At 38.3% G+C, this 15,161-nt stretch overlaps 1 protein-coding gene across 6 annotated transcripts; it reads right to left on the bottom strand.

The window, feature by feature from the left end:
• Positions 1-308: 308 nt before the first annotated feature.
• Positions 309-14,523, bottom strand: UBA3 (ubiquitin like modifier activating enzyme 3). 6 transcript variants are annotated; one of them, XM_065642408.1, is made up of 18 exons: positions 14,437-14,492; positions 14,259-14,300; positions 11,280-11,400; positions 10,240-10,320; positions 8,167-8,249; positions 7,586-7,666; positions 6,903-6,946; positions 6,545-6,609; positions 5,502-5,657; positions 5,275-5,377; positions 4,702-4,815; positions 3,191-3,244; positions 2,869-2,905; positions 2,708-2,789; positions 1,695-1,795; positions 1,520-1,583; positions 1,357-1,411; positions 309-868 (listed from the first exon to the last, which is right to left on the bottom strand). In XM_065642408.1, exons 1-18 carry the CDS (start codon positions 14,454-14,456, stop codon positions 780-782), a joined length of 1,392 nt encoding a protein of 463 aa, XP_065498480.1. In that variant the 5' UTR covers positions 14,457-14,492; the 3' UTR covers positions 309-779. The 6 variants fall into 6 exon arrangements, with proteins under 6 accessions (XP_065498480.1, XP_065498482.1, XP_065498481.1 ...); XM_065642410.1 differs by having other exon boundaries at positions 14,426-14,463; XM_065642409.1 differs by lacking the exon at positions 14,259-14,300 and having other exon boundaries at positions 14,437-14,523.
• Positions 14,524-15,161: the final 638 nt, after the last annotated feature.

Genomic DNA, 15,161 nt, shown 5'->3' with positions numbered 1-15,161 from the left:
CAGCGCCTCTCACTAAAGCAGCCAAACGATGCCCTAGACTTTTTAAATCAAGGTTATAAGCACTCTTGAATGTCCACCCGCAAGCCACAAATTAAGGTGTCTTTCTGATTTTTTATTAATAAATACCTTAACAGCACCAATGATACCAAAACACAATCCTACAATACCGTGCACAGCCACAGCAGACTGTGAGAAAACATGTCCATATTTTCATGCACAGTTGATTATTTTGTCATTTTGTGTTTGCTTGTTAACAAGGTAATCTCTTCCATATTTAACACTTTTCATAAAACTGATCAAATCAGTACCAAGAGGAAAATGCTTATTTTAATCTACTACCCTCTTTTGCCCTTGAGGTGACCCATCAAATATACAGAAATGTGAGAATTTAAACCACATCACTTTGGTTCATCTTAAAGGGTCTTCTCTTTGCATATACATGTGCACACGCATTGAAAGCAAGACTTTTGGCTACCTTAAAATTTCCATCTTTCTGAAAGTATATCAGCATTAACATTTTGACAACAAAACCTGGAAAAAGTGTATTCCTATACATCCGAGTTCTGTACATGAATAAGCATTTATACAAATATAATCCACCAAATATTGGCTTTTAAGTACAATTCTGAAATATGGTGATTCATTTGTATTACCTAACCTTCAACAATGCTAGTACTAACATGAACATTTCAGGTTGTTTTAACGCCCACAGAGCACGTTTGTTTTACAAGGTGGGTACAGATTTCCATCCCTGTATATGCAGTTTACTTATGAATAAATTAAGTGGTGAAGTGAAGCTTGAACAGCATAGTCTGTGGTGTAGTAACATCAGCAACTGCCAGTTCCTGGCCATCCACAAGCCCCAGTTCTGAAACAGAAAAACAAAATTAAGTACAGCAAACTCATGTGGGAATTTTTTGTTGTTTTTTGGTTTCGGGGGGCGGACCTTTGTTGTTAATTTTAAAAAAAGCTTACAAATGCCATTCCCACAAACCATAAATAGGAAATAAAGCTGCAAACAGCTCACTAGCTAAGCTAATATTCATCTAGTTCAACCAGAAAATTAAAAGACCTTGTCAAGAAATATATGAAAACACGACTGAAATATGTCTAATGTACATCAGTTATCATTGCTTTCTTGCCATGTTTTTCTTCACCAGATGACATCTGCCCACACTTCAGATTTAAGCAATTCAAAGCTCTTCCCTGAGCAACCTGAGAAAGGTACATTGCACAGAAAAGGATAATGAAGCTCACTCTACTGCATAGTGCAAAATAAATCTAAACATGCCATATAGAGCGATAAAAATGATTGAGGAGTATCTTGAAAATCTACATGTGACAACTGCATGATACCTTTTAGTGTCTTGGAAAGATTTGGCCTTGTTCGTTCTTCGATTGAAGCAACTGTCTGCAAAAAAAGAAAAATAAAAAACCCCAAAATATTTCCTTTCAAATTCAGGCATGTAAATGTAAATATATTAAGATTATTAAAGACAGTTATGTATGCTCAGATTACCTGTAAATAAAGTGTTTTATTTCCCCCATACATAGTTGCTGTGATTGCAGGAGATTTCATTTGCCTATATAGAAAACATTAAAAAGAAAAAGGTAAAAATACATTTAGAAATTACATTTTTGAAACACTAAACTAACAAAAGTTATAAATAAGGTCAGAATAGTTGCACACTTACAATGAAGCATTATTTGTCAAGTAATCCAAGATCTCCTGCAATTTAGCTGATGGGGAAATCTCTATGTTTTGAGGAAGCTGGCTGCAGGCTGGACAGTTCTCCTACAACAAAACAGCACAATGCCCCTTATGTTAAATATGATTTTTAAAACGCTGCTAATAAGGTCTCAAAAGTATTTGTGTGTGTTTTTGTTGTTTTGTTGTTGTTGGTTAAGTTTTAGCTCTAGAGATATTAATACTGTTGCAAATATTGACAAAACCCAATTCCTTGTGAAGTCTGTCACTATTCAACTGGCTCCAAGCAGCACCTAAGTATTGAGGAACTACAAATTGCATCTGACACAAAATGTAACAGTATAAACTTTCAAATTAGTTGTTGTCATAACCTCTTTTTAAAAAGACTCATAAGCAAATCTTCAAGATTGTGTACCTTATTTTGTGAACCACATTTTCTATATTACAGAGAAAATCTTCAGGATTCACTTTCAAAAAAGTCAAGTATTGTTTTCCTCTGCAGGTGGCACAGCAGAAACAATTGAGGTACCAATGTTACACCAGAAGACACCAAAGAAATACCTGTCTGAAAAACATCCCTGTACCAGCAGCTACTTTCCAAATATTAAGAAACTTTGGCTAAACAGGCAAAAATGAAATATGCCATTACATATACTATGCAATAATTTTTTTGTAAACTGATGGGTAGAAGAAAAAGTTTCATTACCAGGACATCAAATAAAATACCTGTTGATCTGGAGGTAAATAGTCCTGCTACTCTACACGGACAGACCGACCACCACTGTCATCACTATTAGACCCCAAAACCAAAAAAGTTTTTTTAAAAAAATTCCTACACACTGGAAACACCACTGTGTAGTTTCTGTTTTCAAAACTTTAGAAGTATTATTCAGTGCTAAGGGCCAAGAGATTCAATACTGGGTTACAGAAATACACACAAACTGCATAAGTTGAATAAAAATCAAGGACACAACCCTGCAAGCCTTTAATGGCACTGACCTTTCTTTCAGCTTCAAATGTGTATGTGTACAATCCATCCACATCATTAAACACCAAGTAGTTGTTAAGGGGAATGTATGCACTATAATGATAAATACGTTAGTGTTAATACATGTCACTATGTTGGAAAACATGTATGTTATTAATCAGAAATTAAATACCTTGTGGCTATTTTAAAAACTTCAGTGGCACAAACAGCTGGAATGAGAAAAAAAAATTCTTCACTTTCTAGCTCTATATACTGTGGTTTTCAATTATTTTTTCCCCAGTATCCAATGCTTTTGCTCACTCCCACAGTCATACATGAGCTTAAAATTTATAGTCACATGCATTTTCTCCATGCAAAACAGAAATGAGACTATAAGAATAAATCGGACCATCTAAAAATTACTGTTATCCTCCCTGAGTTCTCGATTCCAAACTGTTGCCTCACAAAACTCTACAGCCTGTAAAGCAGAAACAAAACAAGTTCTTTTAGCATACCTGCAATTACTGCATTTGTAGAAGCTACTGCTGGAATAATTCGTTTAACCACCCCTGTAAAAACAAAACGCACACCTTTGTCTTTCCAAAGAAACTTGACCGAGAGATGACTTTTAGCCACAATAATTACAGAAGGGTGTACCCAAAGGTACTTTAAACTCTTTCTGGGAATTTCCAGAACAATAAGGCATAATGACATGCTGCTCAAGTACTTTGGCACTTTTTCCTCAAGCATGTTGAGATGAAGAAGGTATCACACAAAAAGAAGTAATGAACAAATTCTAAAAACAAGTATCCTGTATTGAGCACTGAAAATTAATTTTAAACTCAGTTCTATTCCTGTTTAACTGAAGAAATGCATAAACGAAAGATATTTGGTTTTGGTATTTCTTCTACAAGAGCAGGCTTGCCAAACTGTATTGGCATCTTTATCCAACTCAGAGCCCATCCAGTCAAACGGCAAAGCACACACGCTGATATAAAACAAGATTTCCTATGCATACAAGTTTGTACATCAGGAACAAGGAGGTTCACTCTTTTTTCAGGCCTGCCAAAAAGACAGCAAATTCCTAAGTAGTGTGAAGTTCCTCTGGCTTCTCGTTATTGACTTGTATCCCTTCACACCTGAGAAAACACACATAGAACTTATATCTTTGCCTTCTTTCTGCTGTGTACTATATAATGAAGCCATGTTCAAATGCTGGAAACTGTGCAGCTATTTGCATGGACATAATTATGTCATAACTGGAGTTCACATTTATCCGTACCAAAAATACTACTAGAGAAGCCAGTATTAACTGCTGCAAAGAAAAATGCTATCTGCAATACAACAGTTGGGATCCGCGGAAGATTCACAACGAATTAGTTAATCTTTTTTTGATAGAAAGGCGCACACTGGGGTTCAAGTGTGGCATTTCAAGCCCAGCATTTCAAATCCATTCTTATTACTACAAGTCAACAAATAGAAGTTACCAAAAATTCTGGAGATACCGTATGAGATTGTCCACTTCTTTTCCGTTAGCATTTAAAATGCTGATGAAATGATTAAACGAGTGGCAGCATTCTGCACTTGCATGTGAACAGAGGCATACACATCAGTAATGAACAGGTGCTATAGACTTAACCAGCCTAAACTGGCATAAATTGTTGCTGTTGCTAAAAGAGGGAATCGCGTTCTTTTGTTCCTACTCTTTGACCCAGCAAAAGTGGTCACAGTGTAATGTAAACTTTGGAGCTGTTTCAGGTTAAAAATAAAATGGCAAAATAATGTTCTTTTTTTTTGCAGATAAGTTCCTCTGATTCATCATGAATGCCTAAACATCTGATTCATCATAAAACATTTGTGCTGGCACAGGAAACAAACTGCTTGTTTCTGTTTTAAGATGTTAAGGGAAAAAAACCCCCTATTTCTTTCTCAGTAGAGCTGCCGGCTTAGTCATTAAAAAATACGAAGAATGCCAATGCAGCTTAACTTCAAATGCCACAAACTTAGTGAAATGCAATATCCTTACCTTGGGTGAGTCTGTATGTAACGCCTTTAATATTAAATTGTGATGCTCTTTCTAAAGACTTCTGGTAAATCCACTGTATATGTTCAGGGTCATCTCCATCCAATGCAACACCTTCTACAATAAAGAATTTATAGATAAGTTAGAGTTGTAAGAGTTCTTCAGAAATACAGCAGTCTTTTTGTCTAAAAATTGAGTTAAAACAAATACCTCATTAACCTATTAAAACATGATGCTTTAAATAATCAAAATACCATTTCTACAAACATGTTAAGTTCTAACACATTCTATATATAAATTATCTTCACAGATTTATAGAGCTGTTACACGTTACATTTTGAGTCATGAAAGACATTGCGCAGTATTAGAGAAACACATGAATAAATATGGAACTGCAGAGCAAGTCCAAGAAGAGAAAATCCATCACCAGCTCAGAGGAAGCTTAGATTCAATACAGTAATGAGCTGCATAAGGTTGAAAGGTAGGATTGTTTTATTAAAAGTAGCTGTGTATTAGTAACACAAATTAGTTAAAATGATAAATGTCAGTTTAGCACTAGTGCGATACACTACTTACCTCCAAAAGGTTGTTCCTTTGGCCACTGCAATATCCTGACGTACTCAATACAATGCTCTGGCAGTCTGGGCATAGATGCAATAGTACACATGGGAAAATTGACCTGGTGTGGGCAGAGGAAGAAACCCAGAAGAAATCATGTAATACACTATGGATAGTACTAGGAAAAGAAATAAGCAAATCAGAGGAATATTTCTAAAAAAGGAAATATCCCTTGCTGCAATTACCTGTGGTGGATAAAGCTCAAGCGTGCACTCAACACATGCTGTCATACCAGGAATAATCACACGAACATTTCCTTTAAAACCTTCTGTTCCTCCATCTATTAAAGGTATGATGGAACTTGGATCCAGTACACCATCCTCATAATGTAAAAATGACATCTAACAAACAAAGCGGGGAAAGGGGGATCGTTAGTCTTTGCTTGTTTTGGTTGTAAAACAAGTTGCAGGAAGAAAAAAAATCCTAAAAATGTTATTCTTAATGGTACATTACAAGATTGAATGCTTATTCTACAGTTTAAGGGTACATAGTATATAAAACACTACTTTTTTGTCAGTGGACAGGACCTCATCTACCATCTCCACCCTCCACCTCCTCCTCCCCTTGCCCCCTGACAAATGCTATAATTTCCTTATAGTATAACAGAATAAATGGTTGAAGGATTCTGGGGTTTGATTCTTGGTTTGTTGTTGGTTTTTGTTTTGTTTTGGGTTGTTTGTTTGTGGTGGTTTGGTTTTGTTTTGGTTAGTTTTTTAAATACTAGTCAAGATCATTATTTTATAAACATTTATAAATAAATAATTTCTTTTATAAACAAATTCACAATGATAAAACTACCACATTCAATGACCAGCTTTCTTCTACTTTGCAGCAGTGGGGCTCCGAAATACGACATTTACAAGTTGCAGCAAGATAAGTCCTATTTGGCTAATGAAAAAAACCCAACATTCACAATGGGAGCACCCAGAGAGGCTGTGAACTTCCTTTTTTAAGATTTTCAAAAGCTGACTGTGCAAGGCCACAAACAATGTAACCTAACTTCGAAATTACCCCTGCAGGGCACTGCACAAATGTTGCCTAAGATTCCTCAAGAAAAAGGCAGAGAGCATGCATTTTATCCTCTTCACAAAAAGAAAACAGAAATAGATACCGAAACCTGTGAGTTTCAACAGTTCTCATTTTAATGACACATTCTAGACAAATCTGTTCAATTTTAGTTATTTAGACTCAAGCAATAACCAGGCTTTAAAAAGATTGAAGACTTTACCAGCATCCCATTTATCCATCTTCTTGCAATTACAGAGTCCAGCCCACAAACAATAATATGAAATTCTAGGGGGAAAAAAAAATTACTTAAAGTCTATGCTAATGCATACTTTTAAGACAAGCAGAGTATTCTGTCTATAACATCCAAAGGAACCGATTGTAGTTTATCTGTCTCCTCTGGATTACCTATATGACAGATGCATTTAAGTTTTGTCTATTTGTTACCTCTCTTTCCAGTATAGTGTGGAAGACTAAAATAATTAGCAATCTAACTACCAAGAAAAGCAGCAAGCAGCAACAACTGCAATGTCCCCCTAAAGTACCAGTGGGTTTTTGGCACGCAAACAAACACCACTTACGTCGATAGAAGCTTTCATCCATGTCTTGAATCTTTTTAAAATATCTGAATGTAGGCCCAGTAAAGGAATATATTTATAAAGCAGCTGAGTTTACTTTTTTCTATTTGCTGCCCTGAAGCCAAAACATTATATAATTTGTCACTATAATTTTATATGACAGTTTTTTAAAATGGATTGAAAGATTAAAAATTCCCACAACTGAAGCTGTAGCATCTGACAAAACAAGCAAGCGACGCAATGTAATAGTCACACACAGGAAAAAGCTCAGCAGGCAAACTATTAATATTTAGGAAACTTAAAACATGCTTTCTCACAAAGTCCTAGATCAGCAGCGCTGCTCTGCGTTTAAAAACTGTGTCCCACCAGTACGTACTCAAAACACTCTGGTGAATAAACCTGTAATTCCAGTATCTCAGTGAATATGACAGTATCATATTTGAATAAGGAGACTCAGTGGGAACATACCAAATAGTTTCTTTAAGCTTAACCTTCTCTCCTCATGCATATTTCCTATATGCTAATGCCACTGAGAAAGAATTCTCAATCACCAGCTGAATGCATCTGTTCTTTACTGTATGAAAGAGAGAGGATGGAAGCAAAATATTTTACATAGTCTTACCACCTACAGAGTTTTCTAGGTTTTTTGAAGCCTTTAGGGCTACCACTTCTCTACAAAAGGATACGCTACGACAGCACAGTTGGGAATGCGGCTGTTCAGGAATTCTGCTGCAACTTCTGCTTTTGGTCTCCCAACATCCTTCGGTCTGGGAAAAAGCCCAAGCAAGTTCAAATGCATTATTTTAGTAGATTAAATCTTTCCAGAGTCTATGCATAGCAATACTGAATTGAGTGACTAATTGTTACTGTAGGACAATTTATTGATACGGATAATAATAAGGCATCCTTGCAAAGCTTTAGATATGAGAGCTCCATAGTTATCTAAGTATGTCCATGTAACTACAGTTGTCAGCACCAAAAAAAAAAAAAAAAAATTTATGATTTTGCTTGGAAGAAAATGGTACCAGAAAAACTGATATCTCAATCTGTGTGCATCATTCTTTGGTGTCACCTTTTCCATTATTCATTAGCTGTATTTGAATGGTAAGGAATGTATGTTAATTTTCTTCACACTCAAACTATGACACCACAGATCTCAAAACGAGACATCTTGTTCAACTAAAATAATGATCATAGTCATGTTACTGTTTAGGTACATCTGAAAAAAAAAAAAAAAAAAAATTCAAACTGTGAAAACATCACTTACCGAAACAGAAACTGTCGGTTAAGATTAGAAACATCTATAGTATCCATGTCAATAACATGGATCTGTCTAAACCCAGACAGGGCCTGTGAAAGAGACAGTCAATTTCATTTAATAGGAAATGAAATGCTTGTCATGTTCCAAAATTCATTCCACATGCCAAAGTGCAACCTTTGGAGGAACAAATATATTTGCTCTTCCTTCCCTGTGCATATAGACATATGGTCATTCTTCATTAAAAGAACCTTCTTTGTTGGGTTGCTAATGCTGATATTTAGACAGATGGAATTAGCAACATTTCAATGGCCAAAGACAATGTTTTACTGAAGGCAATATTGCTGTAGCCTACCTAATCATGACACAGGGAATTCAATGGCACACTCTAAAATTTTAAGTTTTTGAACATGCACACCATTTTTACAGTTTGCATAAATGAGTCTGGTGTATCCACCCTCAAATCACAGTTCAAACTAAGCCAGCATTCCTCACTGCATTCAATGCTGGAACAGAACACAACCACAAAAATTCACCTTGCTATCTAAGAACACGCTGAACCTCTGACAGAAGTTCTGCCTGATCTCTGCCTGCCTGCAGCCCATCGCTGGATTTGGCAAATAACTTTAAAGTAAAATTGTCTTAAAACTGTATTCTGGGTCTGATCTGACACAGTAGTAACATCTCGTGTGCACAAAGAAACAATGTGAATTGTGGTTAAAGGGAAATAAATGCCGTAAAACATTGGGTTTAGAGAAAGGAAACGTGTTGTGATGTTCTGAAGTGATCCCCAAAAAAATCTGAGTCCTGTCCCCTAGGTTTTTCCTTTAAGACTCAACCTCGTTATATATAAAGACTATCAAACTTTTCATTTTCAGAACAAACAGAGCCATCCCGTGTGTATGAAGTATTTAAAATGTTGTATCAGGAAAATTATTAAACAAATGAACAATAGGACTAAAGTTTTTCAGATTAGAAACTGATTTCTGTAAGAAAAGCAGCAAGTATTTCTGTGTATCAGACTGAAGATCCTTGGTGCTGAACAATCATTTTGTTTCATTGGTAAATGTTCAGCTTTTGTTCAGTATTATCAAAGCAGACTGGGAGAACCTGCTAAAGAGAAGAGTCGCCCTGGGACATCACAAATATACAGACTGGAGTTTTATCAAATTTATATTCATTGTCCCAAAGACATGAACACATATCAACAGAATCTAGATTTTCTTATGAGCTTATCTTTCTGAAAACGATGAAAACAAATCACGATAACTTAAAACCTTTTTAAAGAGATGGGAACTGAGTGCAAACAGCAGACTTATGAAGTCCCTTATCCCACGCAAATCCTCCTTCTCAATGAGCTATCAACAGATCTCATTTGTCATGACCCAATAAGCCCATAAAACAGTAGTTTTGGGCAGAGGTTAAATTCACCAGCACTAAAATCCCAAAGGAAGAAAATTGCAATGAAGTTGTCAGTAAGTCTGGCTCTACTAATTGCACTATGAAAGAACAGAATTCCAGCAATTATAACCTCACTTTGAATTTAGCTTCAGTTTATTTTACATCTTTGTATTAATTCAGCTTTGGCTATTAATACTGAACTTTGTGCTAGCTACTTATGGCAACCTAAAGTATCACTTTCCAGCTGAAAAGATACATTTTAGCTATTGTATTCCACACAACACTTCTATGTATCATTATGAACGTGTTCTTATTTTCCTTAGTTTCCCCAAATCTGGTAGTTAAGGAAAACTACCAACATTACACCATATCTAAGGCTGCACGTGAACTTTTGTCTACACTTTTCATAAACAGCACCATGTTGTTCCTCCTGACAAGCTTTAAGAGAGCGAAACAAACAACATGCAACATAGCAGACTACCACCGTTCAAAGTTATTAACAAAGCACATTTTTCATGTTTATTGTCTGTATCATCATTTATTTTATAAATTTTTATTAGAACTGAGAAATTTAGTAGCTATATACAATCAAAAATGCCAAATTAGCAAAGCAGAAAAGACAATTTCCTCAAGGAATAAAAGAAGATTCTAAGAAGTAAAATGTGAAAACTGAGTAATTACCAGGTTTTTCAGGAGTTCACATCCTAATCCTCCTGCTCCAATAACAAGTACTTTACATGTGCTTAACAAAAAGTCAAGAGCCTGTGGAAAACATAAAACAAAAAATTAATAAACTAAGCAGGAAAAAGTATAGTTTGTCCTTTGTTTCATAACTCTTATAAATGCATTACCATAAATTTTCAGTGCCTAATAAGTTTCGCATGAAACAACTTAGATTAATAAAAGTTTGTGCTTGCAGGAGTAATTACATATTGGACTTTAATCAGTTGTTGAGTTCATGCAGTTCCTGTATCCCAACTTACGGATAAGCAAGACCTTTGTTGATACCAGCATTCTCTTTATATTAATTTTGACGATGAAAAAAACCAAGGTTCACTTTCATTATTATTTGGTGTAAGGAGATGTTTTCTTCTTCCAAAAAATTTACTGATATATAATACAAAAGAAAACTAAACAGACAGAAAACACTGCAGGCCAAAAAGAGTTTGAAATTTTTAACTACATAAATGCTTTCTGCAAACTGTTCTACTAGACCCCAGCCTCAAACTAGTAAATAATGGAACATTATATTAAAAAGGTAACAGTAAAATACATTCAACTGTAAGCTCTGAAAGAATATATACCAAAAAAAGGAAAACAGGATAATTAAAATAGTCTAAATTTTGCTTTTCCCTACTAAACATCTTCCCCAATTCTCTAAGTACTCATATTACAAGGAATTCCTTACTATATCTAATTACTTACAAATGGAGATAAATGCTGTTATTTTTCAAGCAAGACTCAAAGACAGAGCATAATTCATTTGTTGTTACATACTTATATATATGATGACAGCAAGCTCGTTGTTGACAGTGTAGAATTCAGAAATAGAAGCTTATAAAAATAATACAATATGTTCCAGAATCATAATGTTCAATTGCTTAAAACATAAGCTTTTCATGCAGTTTCAGTACTCATACACTGCTGGTGATCAATTAATGAAACTGTTTACATTCGTTTGCAACACATGCTACAATTTTTGTATTTAAAGTGTTTCTCACTTGAGTGCCTGGCTCGAAATCAGGATGTGTGAATGGTCCAGATCGCTCCAGGAACTTCTTTACATGGTTCCAGCGACCGTCCCAGTCTCCAGTGTCCCCACACCCACCATCAACAGCCATTCTGCACAGAACACAGTAAATTCAGCTGCAAAACCATAGAGAAAAAGCCACACCTCTAATATTTTTTCTTTATATGTCTTAAAAACACCTAAATTACTGATCATTCATACAAATGTGTCTGCATATTCTTTATGCTTGTAAGTCATGTGCATGAACATTTGCATTAATGGGTTTTATTTGTGGAAATAGAAAGTAATAATACAAATATGCATAGATGGGAAAAGCCCAGGCATTTCCATAAATCCCACTGATTAAGCTGTTACTAATAAAAGTTGACCTGAATTGAAAAAAGGGGCTAGTCTTTTTGCTTTTATTTAGCTCACATTTAAAGAGGACACAGAGAAAGAGGTTGTCCTTTTAGATTTTGAGGGTAATGTTTTTTTTCATCAGTCTATCTTGTACCCTTTTTTTGACGGGCTCTTTAAGCTCATAAATCATGTTTAGAATTATCAATATTTAACTGCAATTGTGAGGCACTTAAGAAAAAATATTAGCATGCCCTAATGTTGTCTCCTCTGAATCGTCATAGTTTATTTAAACAAGCATTAGAAAAATATGTATCTGGAATGCTCTCCCCCCTCAATCGGTATAATGTAATTTAGAACACCCCCATTTTTCACTCATTGTCTGAGCCTGTCAGCGGTACTGGTCTCACTTGGAAAAAGGAATGTTTGCAGTTATGTTCTTTTAAATTTTCAAGACAGAATTTTGCATCAAACACTCCACTACCCTTTTTCTGCTTTTACAGGTCACTTTTAGTAGTACATACGTGTAAATTTAAACTGTTAAGAGACTTACTGGAATAGTCCAAAATCAGCTCTCTTAAGTAATTTTCTAATGCAATATCACCTACACCAAACAAGCCCTTCCTTAACAGAGCGCACTTCCCTTTTTAAATAGGAGTGCCACTCAATATATATATGAACGATTATGTTCTACATTAACACAAAACTAAGTTTGTTATAAAAGAGCTTTGCCAATCCTGAGCATGAAAAGTTGTCTCATCATCAATAAGGAGGGTTATCTGCTTCCTCCTATGAAGTAACATGAAGAACGTTTGTATCAATAACTGCTGGGTAATGCTTAGAATTTATTGTTACTTCCTGATGATTCATCTCAAAATAAAAGGAAAGTGCAATGAAAACATCTAGACAGCGAATGCCTTTATCCTCACAGAATTCAGAAGATGGACAACACAGTATGTCTATAGTAACGTTAACCTGGAGGCAATTAATTCTGCAAAAGATTTTCAGTAACAGAGAAAAACTTCACTAAAGTGCAGAAATAAATGTCATAATTTGCCTACATTTTGATTGCAGACTGAACTCATTCCTGCTTCACTGTTGACTTTAGGTAAGTTGCTTACTGTATTAGCAGTTTAATATCTACAAAATTTATTTCGATTCATAAGGGTCTTTGACTTGCACGTTTGTACCCCCCCAACTTTTAAAAATAATGTGAAAATACAAATATTTCACATAATGGGAAACAGTATGAATAAATACAGCACTCCCTCTGCTGAACCCTGGGCTCATCTGTTGTATACGAGTTTTCAGGATGTGCACTGAGCACTGACTTAAGCAAATAAAATGGGTCAATATAAATCACAATAATTGCTTCTGTTGATTCTATTATAATCTTTAATTTCTCTAGAGGCAAGTGCATAAGCTACACTTGGTGATATTAAGAACTTTTTTTTTTTATCCTTTTATATAGTCATATACACAGCCGTTAAGCAGCAGTACTCCTTTTCTGTTTAGATGTGCATTTTCCTTTATAAGTGATAAAATAGTAAGATCTAGTTTCACTTTTGTGATTATACTGCAGTTTCTTTTTTACAGGGTTGGCCACTGTGGAGATCTGAAAAACAGCAACCACCCAACCTCAGATTTTATGTTTAACTTCAGAGACAGCTTTTTGTTTTATTTTTGTGTTGTTATAGCATTATCAGGTATCTGTACTATGAGAGTTTAACAAAATCCTTATTTAATCAAATTACTTCAATTTTTAATTTTGTTTAAAGCATCAGAGCACTACAGTCCTTATGTTGCTTTAGGCGCAGACTTTTCCCTGCCACCTTCTCATCTCCAAAGCTCCATGCTTTCGAGGGACTTGGCATGCATCCCCCCAATCCAACATGCCCAAGGATTTTTGTGACCCTCACCCCGACACACGCATGCATGGCCTGCGAGCCCACCGCTCCGGCAGGTCCGCTCTGCGGTCTTGGGGAACAGGGCCACAAGCAGATGGAGGATAGTTAGGGGATGGAAGCAGATGAGGGTAAAGATTTCTGAGCATTAGTTTTCAAGGCCATTAAGACAGATGCATAGAATTTAAGGTTTTAATAAGCAGAGGCAACTGTTCTGTAGTCTGCATTTTTAATTTTCAGCCAAAATTCAGTCACCTGCTTCTAGCCTAGAGGCCCTCCCCGGGCCCCTGACCGGCAATACAGCATTTTCCAGCCCTGTCACAAAGCTCTCCAGCACACCAGCCTTTACTCATGCCAAGCTCCGAGCCCGCAATTCCCATCCCCGCTCCGGGTGAGCCCCTTGGTCCTCTCCCCAGGACATTCCTCTTCCCCAGTCCTTGCTGCTCAAGCGCCCTTTCGCCTTCCCCCTCCTCACACTGACCCCCTAACACCTTTCCTCCACCCCTCTCCTCCTGCCGGGCCCCGGGGCCGCTCGCCACGGTGGCCCCGAGCAGTGGGTCCCGCAGCCCTGAGCTAACCCGCAGCCTCCTCCCAGCCCACCCTTCTCCTGCGGGGCTGCGGCTCGCCCTGACCTACCAGCCGCCCCTCAGCAAGCGCTGCCTGCCCCTGCCCCGGGCCGGGAGCCCGCTCGCCCGCAGCCCCGCACTAACCCATCCGCCAGCAGCTCCTCTAGCCTCCTTCTTTTCTTCTCCCTAAAAGAGAGAGAATAAAAGAAGGGTCAGTATCGCGCTACAGAGACCGGGGAGGAGGGAGAGGGGACCCCGGAGCCCACCCGTCCCCGGGAAGCGCGGGAAGGGGCGGCCGAACACACACATACAGGGCACTTACGGTTCCTCACCATCCGCCATATTTCCCTCTGCTTCCCACAAGGCCCCGCGGCACCTCTATGGGCGGTGCTTTGCTAGAGCGCAGACACGCTTGCAGGCCTATAGAGTTGGGGAGGGGGAGATAGAGCGCCAATCTCCATGGCAACAAAGCGGGGACCGCCCTCCAGCGGCCCCCATGTCCCCCAGGCCCTTCCGTAGGGCCCGGGGAGCGGCAGCCGCACCGGCGGGGAAGGGCCCGGGCTGGAGCGCCCTCATGGAGTCCCAAGCGCTGTGACGGGGCCTGGCGGCGCGGGGCAGCCCCCGCCGCGGAGGGGAACCGCGCCGCCTTCGTTCCTCCCTCCCTCCGAAGCGCCTGGCCCCGGGCAGCCGCCGGCTCCCCCTGCGCCCGCCTCCCTGGTGCTTCCCGGGAGCCTCGGGCAGCATCCTCGGGGACAAAGCGTGTGGTGATGGCGGCGCTTTAAACCTACGAGAAGCCTAGAGACAAAACACGGCGGTGGGGTTGGCCTCGGGCTAGTAGCTGCCCGCCAGCCGGGTGGCTGCTCCACCTGAGCCGTGTTGTCAAACGGTTTTTGTCTTGCCAGCCCTCCCTGGGCAGGGGCCGGCCTGGCCGTGCCCATGGGCTGTCCTGGGACCACGCGTCAAACAGCTTCTGCACACAGGAGCCTTCGCTCTCCAAAACTAACAGCAGCGTCAAAGCACAGGGCGGGCAGCAGAGCAAGGTGTGCA

Source organism: Caloenas nicobarica, chromosome 11, assembly GCF_036013445.1.
Source record: "Caloenas nicobarica isolate bCalNic1 chromosome 11, bCalNic1.hap1, whole genome shotgun sequence".
In the NCBI taxonomy this organism is placed as follows: domain Eukaryota; kingdom Metazoa; phylum Chordata; class Aves; order Columbiformes; family Columbidae; genus Caloenas; species Caloenas nicobarica.
This window is presented reverse-complemented; position numbering and strand designations above follow the sequence as displayed.